This window comes from Hevea brasiliensis, chromosome 6, assembly GCF_030052815.1.
Source record: "Hevea brasiliensis isolate MT/VB/25A 57/8 chromosome 6, ASM3005281v1, whole genome shotgun sequence".
Taxonomy (NCBI): domain Eukaryota; kingdom Viridiplantae; phylum Streptophyta; class Magnoliopsida; order Malpighiales; family Euphorbiaceae; genus Hevea; species Hevea brasiliensis.
Window position 1 is genome coordinate 107,553,383 of NC_079498.1, and position 21,148 is coordinate 107,574,530.

The 21,148-nt window shown below is 36.5% G+C and overlaps 3 protein-coding genes across 3 annotated transcripts; 1 reads left to right on the plus strand and 2 right to left on the minus strand.

Annotated features, from left to right (window-relative positions):
• The first annotated feature begins 525 nt into the window (after positions 1-525).
• LOC110634615 (proteasome subunit alpha type-5) lies at positions 526-4,426 on the plus strand. Its single transcript, XM_021783688.2, has 9 exons — positions 526-682; positions 815-896; positions 1,331-1,411; positions 1,892-2,005; positions 2,094-2,195; positions 3,087-3,145; positions 3,505-3,607; positions 3,883-3,948; positions 4,114-4,426. Exons 1-9 carry the CDS (start codon positions 669-671, stop codon positions 4,204-4,206), a joined length of 714 nt encoding a protein of 237 aa, XP_021639380.1. The 5' UTR covers positions 526-668; the 3' UTR covers positions 4,207-4,426.
• A 434-nt stretch (positions 4,427-4,860) lies between these two features.
• Positions 4,861-11,724, minus strand: LOC110634614 (alanine aminotransferase 2). The gene is made up of 15 exons (XM_021783687.2): positions 11,251-11,724; positions 10,457-10,507; positions 10,263-10,313; positions 9,779-9,844; positions 9,631-9,692; positions 7,630-7,708; positions 7,424-7,528; positions 7,145-7,255; positions 6,786-6,923; positions 6,629-6,703; positions 6,416-6,536; positions 6,156-6,310; positions 5,919-5,993; positions 5,516-5,719; positions 4,861-5,218 (listed from the first exon to the last, which is right to left on the minus strand). The coding sequence occupies exons 1-15, from the start codon at positions 11,449-11,451 to the stop codon at positions 5,102-5,104; spliced, it is 1,611 nt and encodes a 536-aa protein (XP_021639379.2). The 5' UTR covers positions 11,452-11,724; the 3' UTR covers positions 4,861-5,101.
• Positions 11,725-12,477: 753 nt separating this feature from the next.
• On the minus strand, positions 12,478-21,148 carry LOC110634634 (uncharacterized). The gene is made up of 4 exons (XM_058148087.1): positions 20,043-21,148; positions 18,233-18,921; positions 14,741-15,893; positions 12,478-13,463 (listed from the first exon to the last, which is right to left on the minus strand). Exons 1-4 carry the CDS (start codon positions 21,100-21,102, stop codon positions 12,781-12,783), a joined length of 3,585 nt encoding a protein of 1,194 aa, XP_058004070.1. The 5' UTR covers positions 21,103-21,148; the 3' UTR covers positions 12,478-12,780.

Consider the following 21,148-nt stretch of genomic DNA (forward strand, 5'->3'; position numbering starts at 1 on the left):
GGCAAACTAAACTGTTTTAATTTGGTTTTGTAATTTGATAAAAAAAATTTTGGTTTTGTAATCGGTCCATTTGGTTCGGTAGCATTTTGTAGAAATTTTGATTTTTGGTTCAATTTAATTATTTTCTAAATAATTGAAAAATTGAACAGACCAATTTATTCAGTTTATGATCAAATTTTTTTTGTTGATTTTATATATTTTATGAAAAACAATGTGCAATTTATAAAATTTATAATAAGCTTAACGACTAAGAATATAAAAATTAAAAGGCTTAATAAAATATTCCAAATTGATAAATCAAATCGAATTGAAAATTTTTAACCAGTTGGTAAGATCAATTTAATTTCTATTCAATTTAATTAAAATTATTTATTACTATTTTTTAATTACAATTCGATTTAATTTAAATCAAACCAACCGGTTTCACGATCTAGGAATTTTGGTGCTGCCAGTAAAGCCCATTGGATTCAAGTACTCGAATGAGGGCCGGATCTAGATTTGGATTTTGCCCAAAGGTTCAATAGAAGAGATGAAACGTTTCGCAACCTGTCTTGTTTTACAAGTAGAGCTCTTGAAAAGCACTAAAAAAGCCGAGGCAAATAGACCTACTGTGCCCCCTTGTTCCTCTCTCTCTCTCTCAAGGATTCACCATTTAGATCGAGCCAAAGATGTTCCTCACAAGGTAGATTCTGTAATTCCCTTACAGGAATACTGCCATTTGAATCCCTTAATGATTTCTATTTCATTTTCTTGCTTTTTGATTGGTTTTTTCTTTTTAGATTTTTGATTTGTGTTTGTTTGTGTGATTTTGAAGGACCGAGTATGACCGAGGAGTGAACACTTTCTCTCCTGAAGGCAGATTGTTTCAGGTTGAATATGCTATTGAAGCCATTAAGGTAATCTAAACCCTCCCCTAAAAACCCTCTTTGTTTACATTGGAAGTTTTCTTTCTTGGAAAATTTTCGCTATGCGCAATAGATGTTTAACCTTTTATTAATTTCATTTGCCTAAAACAGTTTTCCTTGGGATTATTTCAACTGGGTTATAAACGATTAGTCGTTTTTTATTCCATTAACGTGTTAATTTTTATTTTTAACGATGATAGACATGATTGGCTACGATTAATTGTGATGTTATCTATAATACTCGAAGGCATTATTGGGACATCAGGAACGCACTTGTGCCCCTCTTCTAACCCACTGGCCAACAGCTTACCTATCGCCCCCTCACCCTCCCCATCCCATCCCAACCCAGAAAAAGAAAGGGATTGTTACTGAAGTCAAGCAGATGCTTAGCTGATTAAAAATAACATGTTTTATTTTAATTACAGCTAGGTTCAACTGCAATTGGGTTAAAGACAAAAGAAGGTGTTGTGCTTGCAGTTGAGAAGCGTATCACTTCACCACTGCTGGTTTGCCTTTTTCTCCTTATGTCTTTTTATTCATATGAAATGCATGCCATTTACAGCTTTAATATGATTAAGTAAACCCACAATATTGTCAGCCTGAGTTGTGAATCCTTTTTTTTTTTAAACTTCATCTGTAATGGTTTTGATACCGTGCATTCCATTTGTATCTAGTTACTTATTGGGGCAAATTTGACATTAGATCCATATGGTAGCATGCATTCAAAACTTTCACTGAAGTGGCATTCCTCTATATTTTTTTTGCTAGAGAAACTTCTATTTTGACAATTTATCAAAACTCCATCAATATTGGTACAAGTGTAGAACTTTCATGATTTGCATGTTTATCTGTTTGAAACTTGTTCTAACTGATTCAGGCATTCAGCATGACTAATTTGTGTGCACTACATCATGGAAATTGATGTGTCATAGTTGTTGTGGATCGCAATTTGTTAGAGTCATTATTTCTTTTCAATTCTCTTTCAGGAGCCCAGTAGTGTGGAAAAGGTTATGGAAATTGATGAGCATATTGGATGTGCTATGAGTGGATTAATTGCAGATGCTCGTACACTTGTTGAGCATGCACGTGTGGAGACTCAGGTAGTGTTTTCATAGTTGCTATTGTAATGCCTCGTACACATGATAGAAAAGTGCCATTTTTTTTTTATTCTTTTGATTAATTCTTCAGAACCATAGATTCTCGTATGGTGAGCCCATGACAGTGGAGTCTACAACCCAAGCACTCTGTGATCTGGCTTTGCGATTTGGTGAAGGCGATGAAGAATCCATGGTACAGCATTTTCACTCACTGAAAATTTTAATAATTCATTTCTGCCTGTTTCATTTCTTTGTGAAATGCTCAGAAAATAATGACTATCATTCATTCAATAACTTTCACTTGCATAATACCATTTACATAACAATGTAAAATGGTTATTTATTTCTCTTTTTTTTTTTTTTCATTGTTCTGTGCTTCTTTTTGCCAATAATTTCTGCTATTCCATCATGAAGTTGAGTATCAGTTGCATGGATGCATCTTTCAAATCCATTTTTGAAATGATGGTCATTGTCTAGTCTAGTGTCAGGGACAAGGATGATCTTCATGGGGGGAAGGAACAGTAGTTAACAATGGTTAGAATCTGTTTTGTAATGGATTCACAATCGAGTGAATTAGGTACTGATATAATTGTGCTATGAGCCATTGTAGAGACAATACGAGAATTCAATACAACCTCTTTCTAAATTCTTCTTCTCCTCTCTCCGAAATCTTCCCTTTCTTCTTGTCTCTCACTCGTCCTCTTTTTTCCCTTCTTTCTCACTTTTCCTCTCTTTCTCGCTGTCCAAACACCTTAATCTAGTCACCAGAATCCTGGGGATTAACCGCAAGATATTTTTAATATTGGAAATTTTAGAAATCTTTGTTTGTCAACAGCTGTTAGGGCTGCTATCAGTTCTATGCAGCTATCAATTTTCAATTAAATTGTATTGAAATTATATCATACCAGTTAGTTCTACCATCTTTTAGAAAGTTATAGAAGCAAGTTTCTATACTTGCTCCTTTGCTGTGCAAATAAAAGTAAAACAACATTCATGTAGTTATGTGCTGTTAAATCGTGGATATATCACATTTTTACACTCATGTTATTTGCTTTTGATTTATGGTTATCTTATTTCTTTGCAGTCTCGTCCATTTGGGGTGTCGCTTCTCATTGCTGGTCATGATGAGAATGGTCCTAGCCTGTGAGTAATAAGTTGTTATAATATTTGTTTGCTTAACATTGACGAATACAAACACACACACACACACACACACACACACACACACACTCTTATGGCTGCCAATGGATTATATTAAAGTCTGTATTTGGTAGAGGTCTGTTCCTTGTATGTATTTGAAGGGACTGCTGCCTTTCTGCATGTATTGGAATTTAATTAGTATCCATAGATGATGCAATTTACTACTTGTTGTGCTGAAATTTACAAGTTAATACTTGTAGAAGGGTACTAGAATCAACCCTGTGGAAATGCATTATTCATGATCACCTGTTATAGTGCTTGACTGCCTGTCATTTGGCTTAAAAAGAGTTGAATATGCACAGGTACTATACAGATCCATCTGGCACATTTTGGCAATGCAATGCTAAGGCTATTGGTTCAGGATCAGAAGGTGCAGATAGCTCTTTGCAAGAGCAATATAACAAGGTATTGCTACTTCCACTCTTATGTGCCTTTTCTTCTCCCATCCCCCTTCTCTATCCCTATTTTGTATGATTCTTCATCATCAATGTCTCAGTAGCTCAACGAGTAGCGCAAAATGAATGTTGCATCCTAATACGTGTCACTTGCACAGTTGCACTAAATAAGTAAATATGATAGTTTGCATCTGTGCTAATGTAGAAGAAGTCATTAGGCCTTTTTCACTGTATCATGTTATACATTGGATTAGGATTGCTGATGTGATGTTGTCACTTGTGCAGGACCTCACTCTTCAAGAGGCTGAGACAATTGCACTTTCCATTCTGAAGCAAGTTATGGAAGAAAAGGTAAAGTTTGATGCTATTCACCATTCATTGGCTCTCAACATTTGTTTTGTGATAGTGTAGTGTAGCATTTAAACCATTTATTCCTTTACCATCACAGGCAGAAATATACTATTGTGGTGCTTTTACATTTAATTTTCAACATCTAAATTGTGCTATTGATTTCAGGTGACTCCCAACAATGTTGATATTGCAAAGGTGGCTCCAACATATCATCTGTATACGCCTGCAGAGGTGGAGACTGTCATTAGTCGCCTCTAAGAACAACATTTCGTGAAATTTCCTTGGAACATAATTTGTATTCCCAATTGTTGCCTAAGCTGCTTGTCTTATTAGTTGGGGAAGCAGAGGATTGAACCCATACAAGCTTTTTCTCAGATGATACTAAACTGTGCTGCTTGACTGTTTTGTAACTGTGCTTTGTCAAAACGAAACACAAATTTCTTGTTGGACTTAAATGCAAACTAAATTCCAAGCGCCATTAACATTTTTTCTTTGGTTAAAAGATGGATTTAGTATAAACAAGCTGCATTTTAATAGGGGTTGAACGGGCTGCAATATACTTGCCTGGATAAAATAGATTAGGTCCGAAGGAGTGTCTAGTTGTTCGCGCGATTCTTTGCTGGAGCTACCGTAAGTTGCTCGGCATTTTCATACGTGGGTCATAGCATTCAAAGTTCTCATGGGCGATGGATGAGAATTCATAGTAGGCAATGGGACGGGATCAGATGGGATGAATTTGTGTGAATTAGCGCTTGCACCTCTGGTAATTGCAAACCAGCAACTAACTTGGGAATCGTCTCAAGTTTTCCCATACTTGATTGTCAGGAGATCAAGTTTTATGTTTATGCCGAGTGTTGATGGAGATTATACATGAGGCTGAGGTTCACTTGATGGACAGAAACACTAGACAAATATTTAAACGACTTTTTTATTTTTGGTGAAAAAAGTTCATAAATCCCAGACAGACTTCAAAAAATTATTTTTATGAAAGTCTGCACATCATCTCTCTGACCATCGAAAGGAAAAGCAAAATGTCCCTTTCTTTAGCAGAAAGACCAAAATGCACCTAGGCGATGCCCACCCATGTGTTTTTACAATGTTCAACTACGTCTTATTGTTCAACTTTCTTAAATGCTACGAATGCAAAGCTCCCTCAGTCCCGAAACTCATCCATGAAACTTTTGTGGAACTCTGTCAGGCGGGAGACAATGGCCGGAATCTTATCCTCTTGAGGCAGTATAGTGCACCTAAAATGCCAAGTGCCCGGAACCTTTTCACAAACACAAAAAGAACAGTCATAAGTCCGAAAAGAGAGAGAATCAGTTAGCATCACATGACCACCTTGCTTGTAAATTTTCAGAGAAATTTAGGGAAGGAAACATCATTTAGTCAGCAAAAAACTTCACAGCATTCTAAGATAAAAGCTAATTATTTTGTTTGGGTAGAGTCGATGGTGTTTTAAGATACCTTAACTCGTTGCTAATGTTAGAATCAGAATGCAAAATCGAACATCAAACAAGAGAATCTGCATTAAATCAATGTACTAGCAGAAACAAATGAGACTCACCTGCCCAAAGCCAGAACCAGGAACAACAACTACTCCAGTGGCATTGAGTAGACGCTGACAATAAAATGCATCGGGGGCTTTTTTTGCAGCTTCTGCAGCTTTAATTGCCTTTTGGGGCAGACGGATACGAGGGAAGAGATACATTGCTCCCTCTGCCTTGTTGCATGTTACACCCTCCAAATTGTTGAACGCATCTTCCAGTGTCTGCCATTAGTTACAAAGAATTATCAATATCTTCACATGAAAATCAAGGAGAGAGAAGTTTGCAAACGCTTAACAAGATTTCCTTTGAATCAAAGATTTCGGCAGCCGCACTAATCCTACTAGCTTGAGTCCACCCCCAACCCCACCCAAAAAAAAAAAAACTCTACACGAAAATAATTCAGACTTTCACTGAACTGACCTTCGCACGCCTTGCAAGGGATGACAGGATTCCATCTTTTTCAGCAGAATATGATTCATATGATTCATCTCCAACCTGCATACATGCATATATTTTCATTAATTGCAAAAGCAAACCGGTAAAATAAGGGTTTTCCATCTCCTTAATAACACAGACGTCAGATATTAAATCAAGTTTACTAAACTGAAGCTGGTCATAAGGTAAAAGTAGCATTATAAGAAAGGAAAATAAAATAACCTTTGGTGGACTCATGACAAGACTAGCAAGAATTTGACCAGAAATATTGGAACAAAGATTCACTGATGCCACTTTGTATATTTGCTCCCTTACTTCAGGACTAAACCCAGTGACCTCCATGTAACCTCCTCTCTTTCCACACTCTCCATAGTACCCTGAAAATATAAAGATAAATAAATAAACATGGCAGTATAATGTCAAATTCAGAAAATTGCAAAACTCTTCTCAGCATCTTGATATAATTCATTTAACCATTTCACCTTTGGAGACCGACTGAAAAGACACTAGACATATATCCTCTTCACCATACCCCATAGACCGGGCAATCTTTTTAAATGAGTGGAACTTCTTCTCAGGAACATAAACGTTTTCTTGATAAACCTGCATGGGATTCACATAAGATTTTCAAGCCAGATTCATTTTGGTAAGCGGCCAGGAATGCAAGGCTCGTCCTAAATACTCATCCACCCTACCTCATCAGCCAAAAGAACAAGGCCTTCTTGCTTGCAGAACTCTACAATTGCTCGCTGGTTGTCCTCAGCAAGAACCTGCCAACAAAAAAATATATATATTTAACAAAGACTAAGCAATTAACTCCATCACGTGATACAAAATCCAGTCATTGCTTACCTGCCCTGTTGGGTTGCCTGGATTTATTACAACTAAGGCTCTGACTGTGATACCTTTAGACTTTGCATCCTCTAACTGCTTCTTAAGCTCAGAAATTTCCAATCCCCACCCAGTTGCTTCATCAAGATAATATGGAACCTGCAAAAAGCACGAGTTCTACTTCAAACTGCAAAGCCAAAAAACTATTTAAAAGATATGTCAAACAACTAATTTTCTCCTTTTCTATCAGGTCAAGTCAGTTTTGACTATCCTATTAGAACTGCTGAAGCAACTTGCTATTTTCAGCTAGCAAAAGTCAACAAAGAAGAGCTAGGCAATAAATTGTTACTTAAGTTTGAGCATCGTGTTCTCTGACATACCAGACTACCTCCATGGAGAGCAATCGAAGCAGAGTACAAGGGGTACTGAGGAATGGGACAGAGCATTCCATCCTTTTCTGATCTTATAAGTAACTGCATCATCATATGGACCTGGTAAAAGGCATAACAATCAGTAATATAAATGATTTGAATATGTTCATGTGTTTCCATGGCAGGCGCATGCACAATTGTACTCATGATCATATGGATATAAACATTGACCATGATACTTCAAGTTAGTCAAATTCCAAATGATGAATAAGTGGGATTCACTGTTACCGCAGGACTTGCACCATCCGTCAAAAATATATCATTTGGATTAGCAGGAAAACCATCACGAGCTTCAATTCCGGCAGCAATTGTATCACGTAATCCCTTGACACCCTGATGTGGAAGAAAAATATGGATCATCTTGTATTATCACAACAAGCATTGCATATTAAGGCAAATTCAAAGTTTATGGATGTGGATGATGTGATTATAACCTGACTGTGACTGTAAGCGCCAGTTGCTCTTCCAGGAATTTGATCAAGAATCTGCCAAGCTCGTTCTATGGCATCAGCACTGTAAAAAGTTATAAAGTCAGTTAAATAAGGAATTGTCAAAAGTATGCCTTAAAGATCACCATATTGACGGATTCAGCAATCAAAAAAAGGAAAGAAAGGGATGGCATTCATTCTATTTTCACCAGGTCAACCAGAATGGAAGGATTCTAGCAAGATCTACATTTTTCAAAAGATAAATATGAAATATATCTTGAGAGAGAAGGAGAGGGCTAAAGGTCAATTCATATATTCGAAAAGAAATCTCTTACTCTTCAATATGGTTTTAAATTGCGGTCATGCATAATGGAAAAAGGCTTCTAAGGCCGTAATGTAAAAGTAACAAATTTTTTTTGAAAATTTAGCAAAGCTTATGAAATGAATAAATATTGGCAGATATATACACAACTATATCATAAGAAAAAATACATTAAAACTCAACTTAACTAAGCCTTTATCCCAAGAATTTAGGGTCGGCTATATGGATTCTCTTTCTCCGTTCTAAACGATTTTGAGTTAAATCCTCAGAAATGTGTAATGCTTTTAGGTTATATTGTACTACTCTCCTCCAAGTCAGTTTAGGTCTATCCCTTCTTTTCTTTCTATCCTCCAACCTAATGTGCTCTACTTGTCTAACTGGAGCCTCCGTATATCTACACTTCACATGACTAAACTACCTCAATCTCCCTTCTCTCAACTTATCCTCAATTGGCACTAATCCTACCTTTTCTCTAATACTCTCATTACGGACTTTATCTAGTCTAGTATGATCACTCATCCACCTTAACATTCTCATCTCCGCAACTCTTATCTTAGACACATACCACTCCTTCAGTGCCCAACATTCACTGGCTGTACGGTAAAATTTTCCTTTCAACTTATTAAGAATCTTGCGATCACATAAAACTCTCGTGGCACTTCTCCCCTTCAACCATCCGGCTTTAATACTCTGACTAACATCCTCCTCACATCCCCCATCTTCTTGAAGGATTGAGCAGAAATATTTAAAGTGATTACTTTAAGACAGTACTACTCCATCCAAACGAACTCCTTCTCTGTCACTAGTTCAGCCTTCACTGAACTTGCAATGCATGTATTCTGTCTTCGTTCTACTTAACTTAAAACCCTTTGACTCTAGAGTACTTCTTCAAAGCTCTAACTTTTTATTGACTCCTCGCGTTTCATCTATCAGAACTATATCATCTGCAAACATCATGCACCAAGGGATACTCTCTTGTATATGTTTCGTCAATTCATCTAAAACTAATATAAAAAGGTAAGGGCTTACAGCTAGTAATACTCACCTTTTGCAAGTACATTAAATATGTAAAAAAAAAAAAAAACAGCAAGTAATACTCACCTTTTGCAAGTAGTTATGGAGAATAAAAATATTAATGATGATCCTAGCTTAAAAAAGAATAAGAAAGAGACTTGTACAAAGGAGAAGTTCGAGTGAAATTTTGAGAGAAAATGTAATAAAAATAGTAGCTTGGAATGCTGGAACACATAAAGAATGAAAGAAATCTCATAAAATACTGCTGCCATGTGATTTGTATCAGCTAAATTATTGAGTCAAGGTCGTTACCGTTACTTAACGTAAATAACAACCATTACCGTTCAATAGCGGAGGTAATGGCCGTTACTCTGGCATTTTAGAATCTGCCTTTAAATAATGGGATAAAGAGTAACGGCCCCCTTAAAAAACTATAAATAATGGCCGTTACGTTACGTAACAGTCATTATTTAAAACCATGCTCTTCAATGACTCCAATTTCCATTTACATATGCAGAGTTGAAGAATGAGTAATATTTTAATCATAGAAGGCAAAACACACTCTGAAACTGGACATAAGGGTAACAATTCTGAAAATGCTTGCTCATTAAGCAAGGAGGTACAAAATGCTGTACACGACATTTGGAATGGAAACAAGCAAAATAAAATACCTGAACAAACCCTGTGTTTCACTTTTGTCTAAAATAGAAGGATGATCACATAATGCAATAACCTAAGGAAGAAATGATCATAGGTGAGAAGTGGTCCAGTAAAATATACAGTGTAGTGCATTCTTTTAAGAAGCTGTAGCAAACTAACCTCTCGAAAAAATGCTATTGGCTGCTGACCAAGAGACTGAGGATTTCCAATGTTGCAGTACAGTATCTGTTATATGATGATAAAAAACCATTATAAGAGCACAAAACATGCTACAGAAAGCATCGTGTTAAAAGGAAACATTCACATCGAAAGTCTCCTCTTTTGCTTCTTTATGAGTCCATGCCCAATTGCCCATTCAAGAGAATGGTTTCTTTCATTTTTGAACAGAATATTTCTACATTAAGAAGCATAAAATCAAGCCAGCAGGATTAAATTCTAATAGAAGTTAACATACTAAAAAATTTTTCTGCTTTTCAAAATTATTGGAACTTCATTTGCCTTTAGTAATACCAAAGAGATAACATATCTAAATGGCAAACATCAAGCATAATTATGTGATAAAATCATCAACTAACCTTACATAAACTAACCTAGTCATACCCAAACAGAGTTTAATAATAATACTCCAGGAAAAGAAACATACCTCATCAAATGGCTGAGAACCTGGCTTAGCCTTTAACTCATCTTGTAACCGCTGTGTAAAAATATAGACATTCCATCATCATACACTCGGGTGAATATAGTTCTATGACAGAACCACAAGAAGAAGTAACCATAAAACATCAAACAAGTTCGAATCAAGATGGGCACTGATCTAATACGTTATCTATGCATTACCTGTGCAAGGGTGACAATCTCACCACGGACAGCATACTCACATTCCAAAACCTGAAAATACAAAACATTGTAGTAAAGAAATGGAAATACAAATGAGAACAGGAAAAGACTGCCAAAAATCATACATCTATGAAGCAAACTCGATCATTAGTTACAGAATCAGAGAAAACTCATTCTTTGACCATCGGTATTTAAAAATTTATCGATTAAACTTTGTAGCTAAATAATGCTGAGTCTATGATGTCTTCACAGTTAAAAATAGGTGATTCAGCAGGTGCATTGCGTTGTAGAATTCAAAAATGGCCATCTTACAAGTGCATAGAATAGAATGAGCTTTTGAATATTGTAAACCGCATTCCATCGAACATGATATTTATTAAAAAAAAAAAAAAGATATTGTTTGAGAAATAAACACGCTAAGTATCAAAGAGCACAGGTGCACTGCTTACTGGAATTCAACCGGAGCATAAACGCCCCAATTAGCAAAAGGCAAAGCGGAGCAAAACATTTTACGTACATAGATTAAAACACGAAAACAAGAATAAATGGATGAATCGAAACGAGAGACAAAACCAAGAACACCCAATCGCCCGAAGGAATTTTTTAAAAGAAAATGTTTACAACAAGATATAATATAATCCCAGAGCATAAACCATAACAAAAGGTGAAGAAATAAATAAAAACAAAGCAAACCCAGATGCAAAAACCACTCCAATTGAACAGATAAGCTCAATCAAACAATGAATTTCAATCAAAAGCAGCAAAACTTGTATTGAAAGGGGGGAAAACAGCACCTTAGGATTAATGGTATCAAGAGAGACGGGAGGAGCCATGGATGAAGCAGAAGAAGTAGAAGAGGAATCAAGACCAGGAGTAGAAGACAAGAAACGAGAGTGAGAAGGGGCAAGAGGACGCAGCAAGGCTTGATCTTGACAGTGATATTGATATGAACGGTTGAGGAGGCTTTTAGCTCTCCCAATCACGAATCTACGCATCCTTTATATATACCACAGATGTGGATTATTCACGATAAGGGGCAGAGAGAAAGAGAGGGGGAAAGAACAGATTTTGACGCCCTTTCTTTTTGAAAGATAATTAAAGAAAGACGCGCTTTCCTGGAAGCAGACTTAGGAAGGGAAGACAGGTGTTTTCCTTCTTTGTTTGTTGCCTTGGTTTGATCCAGTCAGTCCCAGGTTGCCGTTGCCTACTGCCTCTCAGAATCCTATAGCTTCTAATCTTTGACACTTGATGGGCTCTGGGTTTCTTTTTTTTTTTTTTACATTAAATAATTGCTTTTTATTAAAGCATAGAACACAGAATATTCAGTACGACACTTTTTATTTATTTTATCTTTATTTTTTTAACAAAAAAAATATATTATAATCTTTTTAAAAGTTTTAATTTAATTTTTTTTTACAATTAATATAATCATTAGGATTGTTTTTGGTTGGAATTATTTTGAGATTATTAGATAGTCCCAATAAAACTTGCAAAATGTAAGGTTGAAGGATGAGTAGATACTGATTCATGAAAGCTTACTTGAAAATAATATATTAATGGATAGTGGGTTAGTGCCTTGGTTAGGTTTAGACCTTTGTTTTAATTGAAAAAGATATTATTATTATTATTATTATTATTATTATTATTATTATTATTATTATTATCTCCTGGTTTTATTAAAAAGGTAAATTATATTTCTCATATTAAAATGCTTTATCACTACAATAAAATAATTTAAAAAAAAGCCTCCATAGGGAACAACAAAATTTTTATAGATGAATCTCTAAAATTATTAATGCTTACACAACTATGAACAACCTACTTAAGCAACAGTACAAAATAGCTTGGGGCAAAATCAAAAAATTTTTGGAATAATTAAGATATAGGGTACGTAATATTATGGGATAAATTATAAAATAAATCTTAATTAATATTTTTAATTATATAAATGCACAATCTACTTTTCATTTTTAATATAAAATTATTAAAGTAAATTGCATTTTTAATCGATTATAAAAATATTATTAAAATATTATAACATTTTTAATTTCCATTCTTAGCATAAGAATTACATAAGAATTCTTCAAGGCAAAACATAAAATAATTCGCGTAACAATACGTATCATTTGAAGAGAAAACAAAAAAAAGAGGGATGGGTGTGAAAACTAGAAGCAAATTCCTTTTCTAATGTCTATTAAAAAAAAAAAAAAAAAAAAAAAAAAAACAATCTCTTCTAGACAATTCTTGGCGTGTTTATAGTTTCCTTCACTTGACCTAATATGGCAATTGATTTGATGAAACCCCACCTCTTATCCAATTTCAGATCAAAGGGTGGAATCAAACGTCACAGTGCTTGCAGGCAGCCACTCAGGGCCTTGGATAAATGATCCTACAGTAAATTTCCCTGCCTCATCTTCTGTGAGAGCGGGCCTGTAACCAACCCATTTAACCCTTTGATCCACAGCAGACCCAGCCCCTGAGTTCAGGTACTCTCCGTAGAATATTGTACTGGGCGGCTCCACGCCACTGACCCACGACATCCACCCCAATGGATTTAAGAATGAGCCAATTTCAGACTGCATAATAACCGTAGTGGAAAAATCTTTCCAAGGCCTCCCAAGGTATGTAGGGGCTTTAAGATTGGTGTCATAAGCAGAAAATCTGCACTTCTGAATTGAAATGCCAGTGTTTTGATTAGGGTCTTTCTTGCCCTGAGCTGTGATGGTATTGAATTGGTTTGTTAAGGGTTGCCTGGGCATGATGTTGCAATCCTGGAAAACGACAGCCGCGTTGCCGAAGATGAAGTCAATGGTGCCGGTAATGTCACAGCTCCGGTAGAACTGCCGGTTGGAGTGAGCATAAAGTGTGTCCTGGAAAGCATCAAATGCACATTGGTAGTAAACAGACATGTCTGAGCCAGACCTGAAGGCCACTGCTTGGTGCTTTGCTGCCCCTGCCGTGTTGATGAACTTTATATCTCTGGCTATGAAGTTCTTGCCGGCAACAGCTGGACATCACATCATTATTATATAGTTAGGAACGCACCAAAAGCAAATAAATAAGGGGATTTGAATCTTGGACTTGGGGGGCCCTGAATTGGGCGAGAACACAAAACAAAAAGTGGGGGATGCATGCTCTAGTGCAAGTGTTATGGGCCATCAAAACCAGAGACCCAAAAAGCTACAAACACATCACATGTGCTGGCTGTCAGTGAAACTTCTTTTAATAACAGTACAATTTGATTCCTTATGATGCAATTGATGCCATGTTTAACTTAAAAAAACCCGCTGCATTGAGTTCCTTCGTGCTGCCACCCGGGCATAAGGGGAGCAATCTATTACACAACTAAACTAAACTCATGAACCAGGTTAAATGAATCCTCACAGGCCTTGCCCTATCCTTCCTATCTAAAACAGTAGATGACCTACCTATAAGAATAATACATGTTCGTGAACCAGTATACTTTCAATTGAGGCTAATTATTAGGTGCACCTAATGTATTAAAAAATAGTGCTCTCTCTTATAGAAAGTGAGATATTTTTATTTTATAAAAAATAAGTCTCACTAATCGTGAGATAATGTATATGTACACAGTGTACAATTCCTCTTCAATTGAAGTGTCTACCTAAACGAGTAGTCTCTTGTTCAGTAAGTGACACTCACCGCCCGCCAAAAGCAGAGAGTTAATTATATTAGATGAGTAGTTTGTCATCCATTATAGACTAGGTCAAGAGGGTATTTAAGGCTATTTAAAACCTTAACACCTACGATCAACCCCAGACAAATGACTAATCTTAATCTATCTGTATCGTCTTGCAGACCTCAACTTGGATTATGGGAGCAATTGGGACCACTAGAAAAGATAGTTGTGAATTAGTGAACAGACAAGCACATGGCTGGTGGGTACCAACATCCAATCTCATTTAATTATATTCAGAGCAACATTTATTGGGAATATCAGATTTGCAGGAAAGTATTTCACATGGGATTGGGAACTCACAGACATATTCCATGTGCCTTCTTAACTTTCCTTAATCTTGTCATTAGCAGATGCCTAATCTTCTTCAAGTTTCAGAAATTTTATACAGTAACTCAAACTACCCATTCATGTTTAAGACCTTCTATCATCGAAATTCTAAAACTTTGTCAGGCAAAATTTCATCTAAGCTATATAATTTGTGAAAAATGTAAGTAATGACTCAAGTTCAATTCTGGACTATAAAGAAAACAGAGAATCTCCTTTCAAGAATGCACGGAAATGGCAGGAGAAGTAGAAGAACTTACCAAAAGTAGCTGTTGCGAATGTGGGAGTCCCATCCACAAAGTTCTTGCTTCCAGAGATAACAGTCTTGTCCTTTCCATCCCCATATATCATCACATTCCACTTCTTCTTTTCCAAAATCACATTTTCTATATATGTTCCTTCCTTCACATATATGATGAATTTATATGGGCTCTTCTTTGGAATTGCTGCCACTGCATCTCCGATGGTAGTGTAATCCCCAGAGCCGTCCTTGGCTACTGTAGCATTTGGCGTAGGCTTCGACTCCTGGAGCAGCCTTCTATCTCCCAAACTAACCCAACCAGGAAACCCTGAGTTGCTTCCTTCGAACCCCAATAATTTTCTGTGAATTGGGATGTTAAAATCTGTCAACAAACCTATGATTTTTGTGGCAATGGCCAAACTATTACTTGCGAACTCAGTTGAATTCTCCATTGCTGTCCTCACTTCTTCAAGAAGTTTACTGTTGAAATGCTTTGTATTGTTCAGTTCTTGCAGAGCATCTAAACATGTTTCTTGATCAGTGATGGTAGTACTAAGCCACGTTTTCATGTCATTAATCTTGGAAGTCGATAATATCTTTTCACCTTCTCCAACCGCCATGGAAGAAATCGAGTCATTGAGCCGATCCACAGCATCATCAAACACGGATTCACAAACCCGCAAAGCATCCTTGACCATGGTATCATTAGTACTTTCAATAAGCTTAGAAGGGTAATCCTTGAGTTTGGAGAGTTCGGTGATGGCGACATGTAAAGAAAGCTTAAAGAGAACTTCTGGATCACTGGTGTTAGCTGAATCAAGGGAAGAGATGCTAGAGACGCAAGAAGGAGGGTACTGAGTGACACTGCAAACAGCTTTGAGTGAAGCGGCCGGAGTGAGCTCAGTAGGGACGGCGGAGGAAGGGGAGGAGCCACTGTTTCTTTTGTGTAATACAGTTCCGACAACAGCACCGATGATGACAGCGACAAGAACGACGGAGGAGACTATGACAATGATAAGACGCTTACGGGTCTTTCGCCGGAAGGCCTGCTGTTCGACCTCATCTACCTTACCGTAGCCCTTGAAGGAGTTGATGGAGTCCATGCTTTTCGCTTTCTTCTTGTCTTGTTTGTTTCTTTTTAGGATAGATGCTAAGAGGGTCTCTTTCAGGTTAATTTATTTGGGTATCCTTGGAGAGGGGTCTGGTGTGAAAATATTGAGCTTTGTCTGAATGAGAATAGGGTTCATGTGGGTGTCTTTTTATAACAGAGAGGCAAAGGCAGGATCTTTCCTTCCTTTTTCCTTGCCAGATAGATGCTTCTTTTCTAAGATTAATAAAATCAATCACCAAGTGGACATCATCATTGTCGTCTAATTAAAGGTTATGGTTGGTCCAATCCACCATTGACTTAGGGATTCAATGGCATAAGTCTAATATTTAAGGGATTTAATATTGAAGTTTTCACAACTCATGAAATCAAATCTCAAGAGAACGGCTATCTAATGACCTTCCCAAATGGGCATGATTTGATTTCTGGTGTTCAATGACATATTAAAAAAAAAAAAAAAAAAAAAAAAGAGAGGAACGATGGGTTAGCATGAAGGCTCCAATGATTCTTCCAAGTTTGCAGATGAAACACGATTCCGAGTACAAGACTTCTGAATATCCAGCTGTGTGAAAACTATGCATTGCAATATCCTTGACGCGGTTAATACAATGGCCATTTGCCAGGATCAAGCAATACAGAAACGTTACAAATGTCAACTATTCTCACTCTGATAGTCCATTGTTTCTATGCAGCCAACCCAAGTGGACAATGTGCCAATTCATTCTCTAATAGGAAATGAAAGTTGCTTCTCTCACTGACCTGGAACGGATTTGTTGTTATCATTTTCCATCTTATATTATAACTTGATTAAGTAAAATTGGGGGAGCGTAATGCTTTTGTGAAATGGTATTTTCTAAAGCAAATTATAATATATGATAGTTGTATTTTTCTCGTTATAATTAATATATCTCAATCTCGTAAATTTTATCCTGATCAATAATTAAAATGTATTCATTGCATATATAAATTTTTTTTTAATTTTCATATCTTTTAAGTTCAATACAATTACAGATACATCCAATTATATAATTATTTATTTAGAAGATTATCTTGATCTTTTTTTAATCAAAAGGGATAGAATATTCCCCTTTTAAATTCCATCTCAATTCAATTGATGTACTAATTGTTTTTTATGTATAACAGAATTTATGGATTTTAAATTCAAATAATACTTTAAATATATCTTATGTATTTTTCATTTCATGTAAAAAGAAAAATATATAACTCAGATATATATAATTATGCATAACTACCAAATTAATTACCAATATGAACATTAATAAGGTCAAAAGCATTGTTAGGTATGCCATATGTATCACAACAACATGATGTTATTATAAGTGATAATGAAAATGATATAATTGTCCATAAAAATAGAATACTTTTTTTTTTTTTTTTAAATCTCTATTTTTTTATTTTTTTACAATTTCCGTGGAAAACAAGAAATCGTTAATTAGCAGAGAATCGAAATCCTTGTCTTGAACTATAATTCTCCAACTGTATCACTCGTTTCTGCTTTGTCAATTAACTAGCAAAAAAAAAAAATGGCAGGTCACTTTCATTATCAGGATTTTTTTCAACTTTCCAATGCACAGGCCCAGCCCACTTGATTGCGTGCCTGGCTTTCTTAGATTTTTGGCCGCCTAGATGTAGACCCAGTGATGGTTCGAAATTAATCAAAATCAATTTTCAACTAGATCGAAACTACATCGTTCCATTTGATACAGCTTCAGACCAAATTGAATTAAAAAATAAAAAGAATTTAAAAAAAAAAAAAAGATAAAGAAGGCAATCAAATCTAGAGGCAAGACAAAATTCAGACAACTCCGCTCCACCAATTAAGGGGTAACACTTGAATTTCAATTGATTGCGTTTTGTTTGTCGATTAGTGTCCAATAAATTAACTACTGTTCAGTTGAATGACATCTATGGGTCTGCCCAAAGTGGGGGAATGGAATCATGACAACGCTGGAAGAATTCCTTCAAAGATTAGGATTTTCAAAGAAACGCGGCCACTGCTGTTCACAAGTGTTTAGTGTCATTACATGTGTCCATTACACCTCTCCAATTCTCAGAATTTTGCATCTATCTTCAATTATGTTCCATTATTATTATATACAAGAAAATTGTCAATGCTTCCTGGAGCTTTCAAGATTAACTGTACGAAATGCTTTCCTTTGTTTGCAGGAGTTGAAGTGCTAATACTCATCCATATATAATTTTTTTTTCCAATGTAATTTTCATACTCATTCTTCTGTAAGTTATTAAATAGGGAATTGGATGGAGATTAATAATTCAGTAATCCTCGCATGCCCTTATTGATTAATCAAGAAAGCGTACAAATATGACTCTCAAATCAAGCACTAGCTTAGCTACAAATAATATAAGTTTAAGTTTTTTTTATAAACCCAGAGAAAATGGGAAGGTAGTGGAACCCAACCAACTGCTACCAGCAATGAAGTTGTCAGGAGTAAACTCTTGAGCCTGAGTTGCACTAGTAATCACCTTGAAACCCTTCCAGCTAACCCTCTGGGATGTTCCAGCACCAACCCCAGTGTTTTGATACTCTCCATAAAACAATGTGCTCAGTGCAAAATCCCCATTCCACTCGTGCCATCCAGCAGGGTGTATCACGTCACTGATATCTGATTGCATTATAACAGTTCTTGAATACTCCTTCCAGGGCCTTCCAAGATAAGTTGGGAAGCTGCTCTGGACAGGTCTCAGATCTGAAGTGGAACCAATTCTACTCTTTTGAATTACAATGCCAGTGTTCTGATTAGGGTCAGTCCTGCCTTGGGCTGTGACCATATTTTTCTGGCCTGAATTGGGTTTACGAGCATGGATGTCGCAGTCCTGGAAAACGGCTGCTGAATTGCCAAAAATAAAATCAACCGTTCCTGCAATTAAGCAGTTTATGAAAAATTGACGATTGGAGTGGACATAGAGGGTGTCTTGGTAAGCTAGCATATCACATTCGTAGAAAGCTGCAAGATCAGCCCCAGCCCTTAGTGCCACTGCTTGGTGCTTTGAGGGACCAGCCGTGTTTTCGAAGGTGACACCCCTGGCTAAGAATCCTTGACCCACTACAGCTGCAACCACATGGAATTAAAAGGTTCATGTTAATCAATAACCAGCTACCAATTATGTTTAAGTTTCACATCATTCGTTGGTTAATTAAGGAAACTAATTGTTGCCCGAATTGGTGGTTGGGGGTGACTGTTGAATTTGTCCATTAGTGATTGGGTAAGGGCCTACAGAACTAGCTACAGCTCAAAATATAAAAAAGGACCACTATCAGCTGAAGAAAAGTTAAACAAGAATTAAAAAAGGACATTAAGAAAGAAAGAAGCATCAAGGAAGCATCCCACTACCATAGCATATATAAGAAAAGTCTCTCCAGGGAACATGATGCTACTCTTCACTCAATAGTCACTGCTGGGCTGTAAACCACCCATTAGATATAGAATACAGAGACAGAAAATGACACTTCACTAATAAATTAGTTTGAATCTTTTCAAGGATTGAGTCATCCTTCGCTTTACGTTACAGATTCTACAAGGAAACTAAATTTATAGCAAAAAGACAGTAATGTCCTGCGCTCATGGGCAATGAAAAGACATATGAACGCATAAATTGTAAGTGATACAGCCATTTGATGGGGACTTGTACTTGTCAAGTTTATATTGATAATTGACTATGTGAATCAAACCATGTGAATTGTGTATCTAAACAAGGGGATTAGTAGATTGTTTTGCATTTCCATTTGGCATTTTGTGTATGTATATATTCTCCCTAGCTACTTCTTTATTCATCGATGACGTGTGTCATGTTATCTACTTCTACTGTTGTTTATCATTTAAAAATTGTATTAATTATCAATTGCAAAAATGCATGTCATGTTCCCATTAATAAACATATCTATCCAACCGGTGCAGCCCATCTTAAATCTTAATTAATGAGCTAATAATTTTAAAAAATAATTTCAAACCTATCAGATTTTGTCTGATTTTTCTACTTATACATCCTTCAAATTTCTCAGAGGGGAAAATTTTTCAGTAAAATAAATGAGTTTATTATATACATATCAATTTCACTCAATAATTTTTCCTTATGCGGAAAACATTAAAAGAATTTTTCATAAAAAAAATTGAGAAAATAAACCAAATGGGCAAGAAAATATAATCAATGGGAGGGCAAGGGAAGGGCTTACCAACTGTGGCAGAGTGGAAGGTTGTGCTTCCATCAACTACATTCCTACTTGCTGTAATAATCGTTGTTTTTCTTCCGTCTCCCAAAAACATTATGTTTGTCTTGCTCTTGGGCACTTCCACATTTTCCCTGTAAACACCTGCTTTTATTCTAATAATGTACCTCTTGCTGCTTTTCTTAGGAGCAGCAGCTACTGCTTCTGATACCGTCTTATAGTCCCCACTTCCATCAGCTGCCACCACCACGTCTGGAGTCACTGATGAGGACTGCAAAAGCCTCCTGTCTGCTGCCGACAACCACCCCGGCCACCCACTTTCATGATCTTTCTCCTCCTTGAGTTTCCTGTTTGTACTAGCGGCTGACTTAAGCTCATTGGCAATGTCTGTGTCTGTCATGTTCTTGATCATTGCCAGGGCATTACTGCACATACGCTCAACGTGAACTTGACCAGCCATCAGAGCTTCTCTCACACGCTTATCGGCTTCCTCATAATAGAATCCTTCCAAGCATGTTTCTTGGTTGGTAATTGCAGCACTCATTAGAGTCTTGAGATCATCTGCGTGTTGAGACAGAGATTTCTTGTTGGGATATTCCTTCAGATCGTCCAATGCCTTGTGTAGCTCATCAAGAGTCTCATCTATAGTCTCCAAACAATCATGGAGAGCAGTCTTTTCCCTCTTGGTGAGTTTCCATGTAGCTACGATCTTCTTTACGGTGAAGTAGTTGTGTTCGACAGCTACAGTTGTAAGATTCAAGGAAACTTCAATCACATCCTTTTGGCTAGCCAAGTTACTGGTGGCTCCAGGGACAGATGCTACAGCTGAGAAGCACAAATCAGGGTATCTTGTGTTGCTACAAGAGGATTTGAGAAGGGCATGAGATGGTGAAGTATCATCTTCATCATTCTTGTTTGAGTTAACGCCAGTGACAATGGCAATTATAGCGGCAACCAGGAGCAAAGAAGCAAACAGAGAAAGAAATAGCTTCTTGTGTTTCTTGGAGAAGGAAATGAGCTTGCTGGTTTCTGGCATTGCAGTCAAGCTTTGCTTATCTTGGGTCATTTTCTATTACGGTAGCGTATGCACCATGGATGGAGAGGGGAATAAG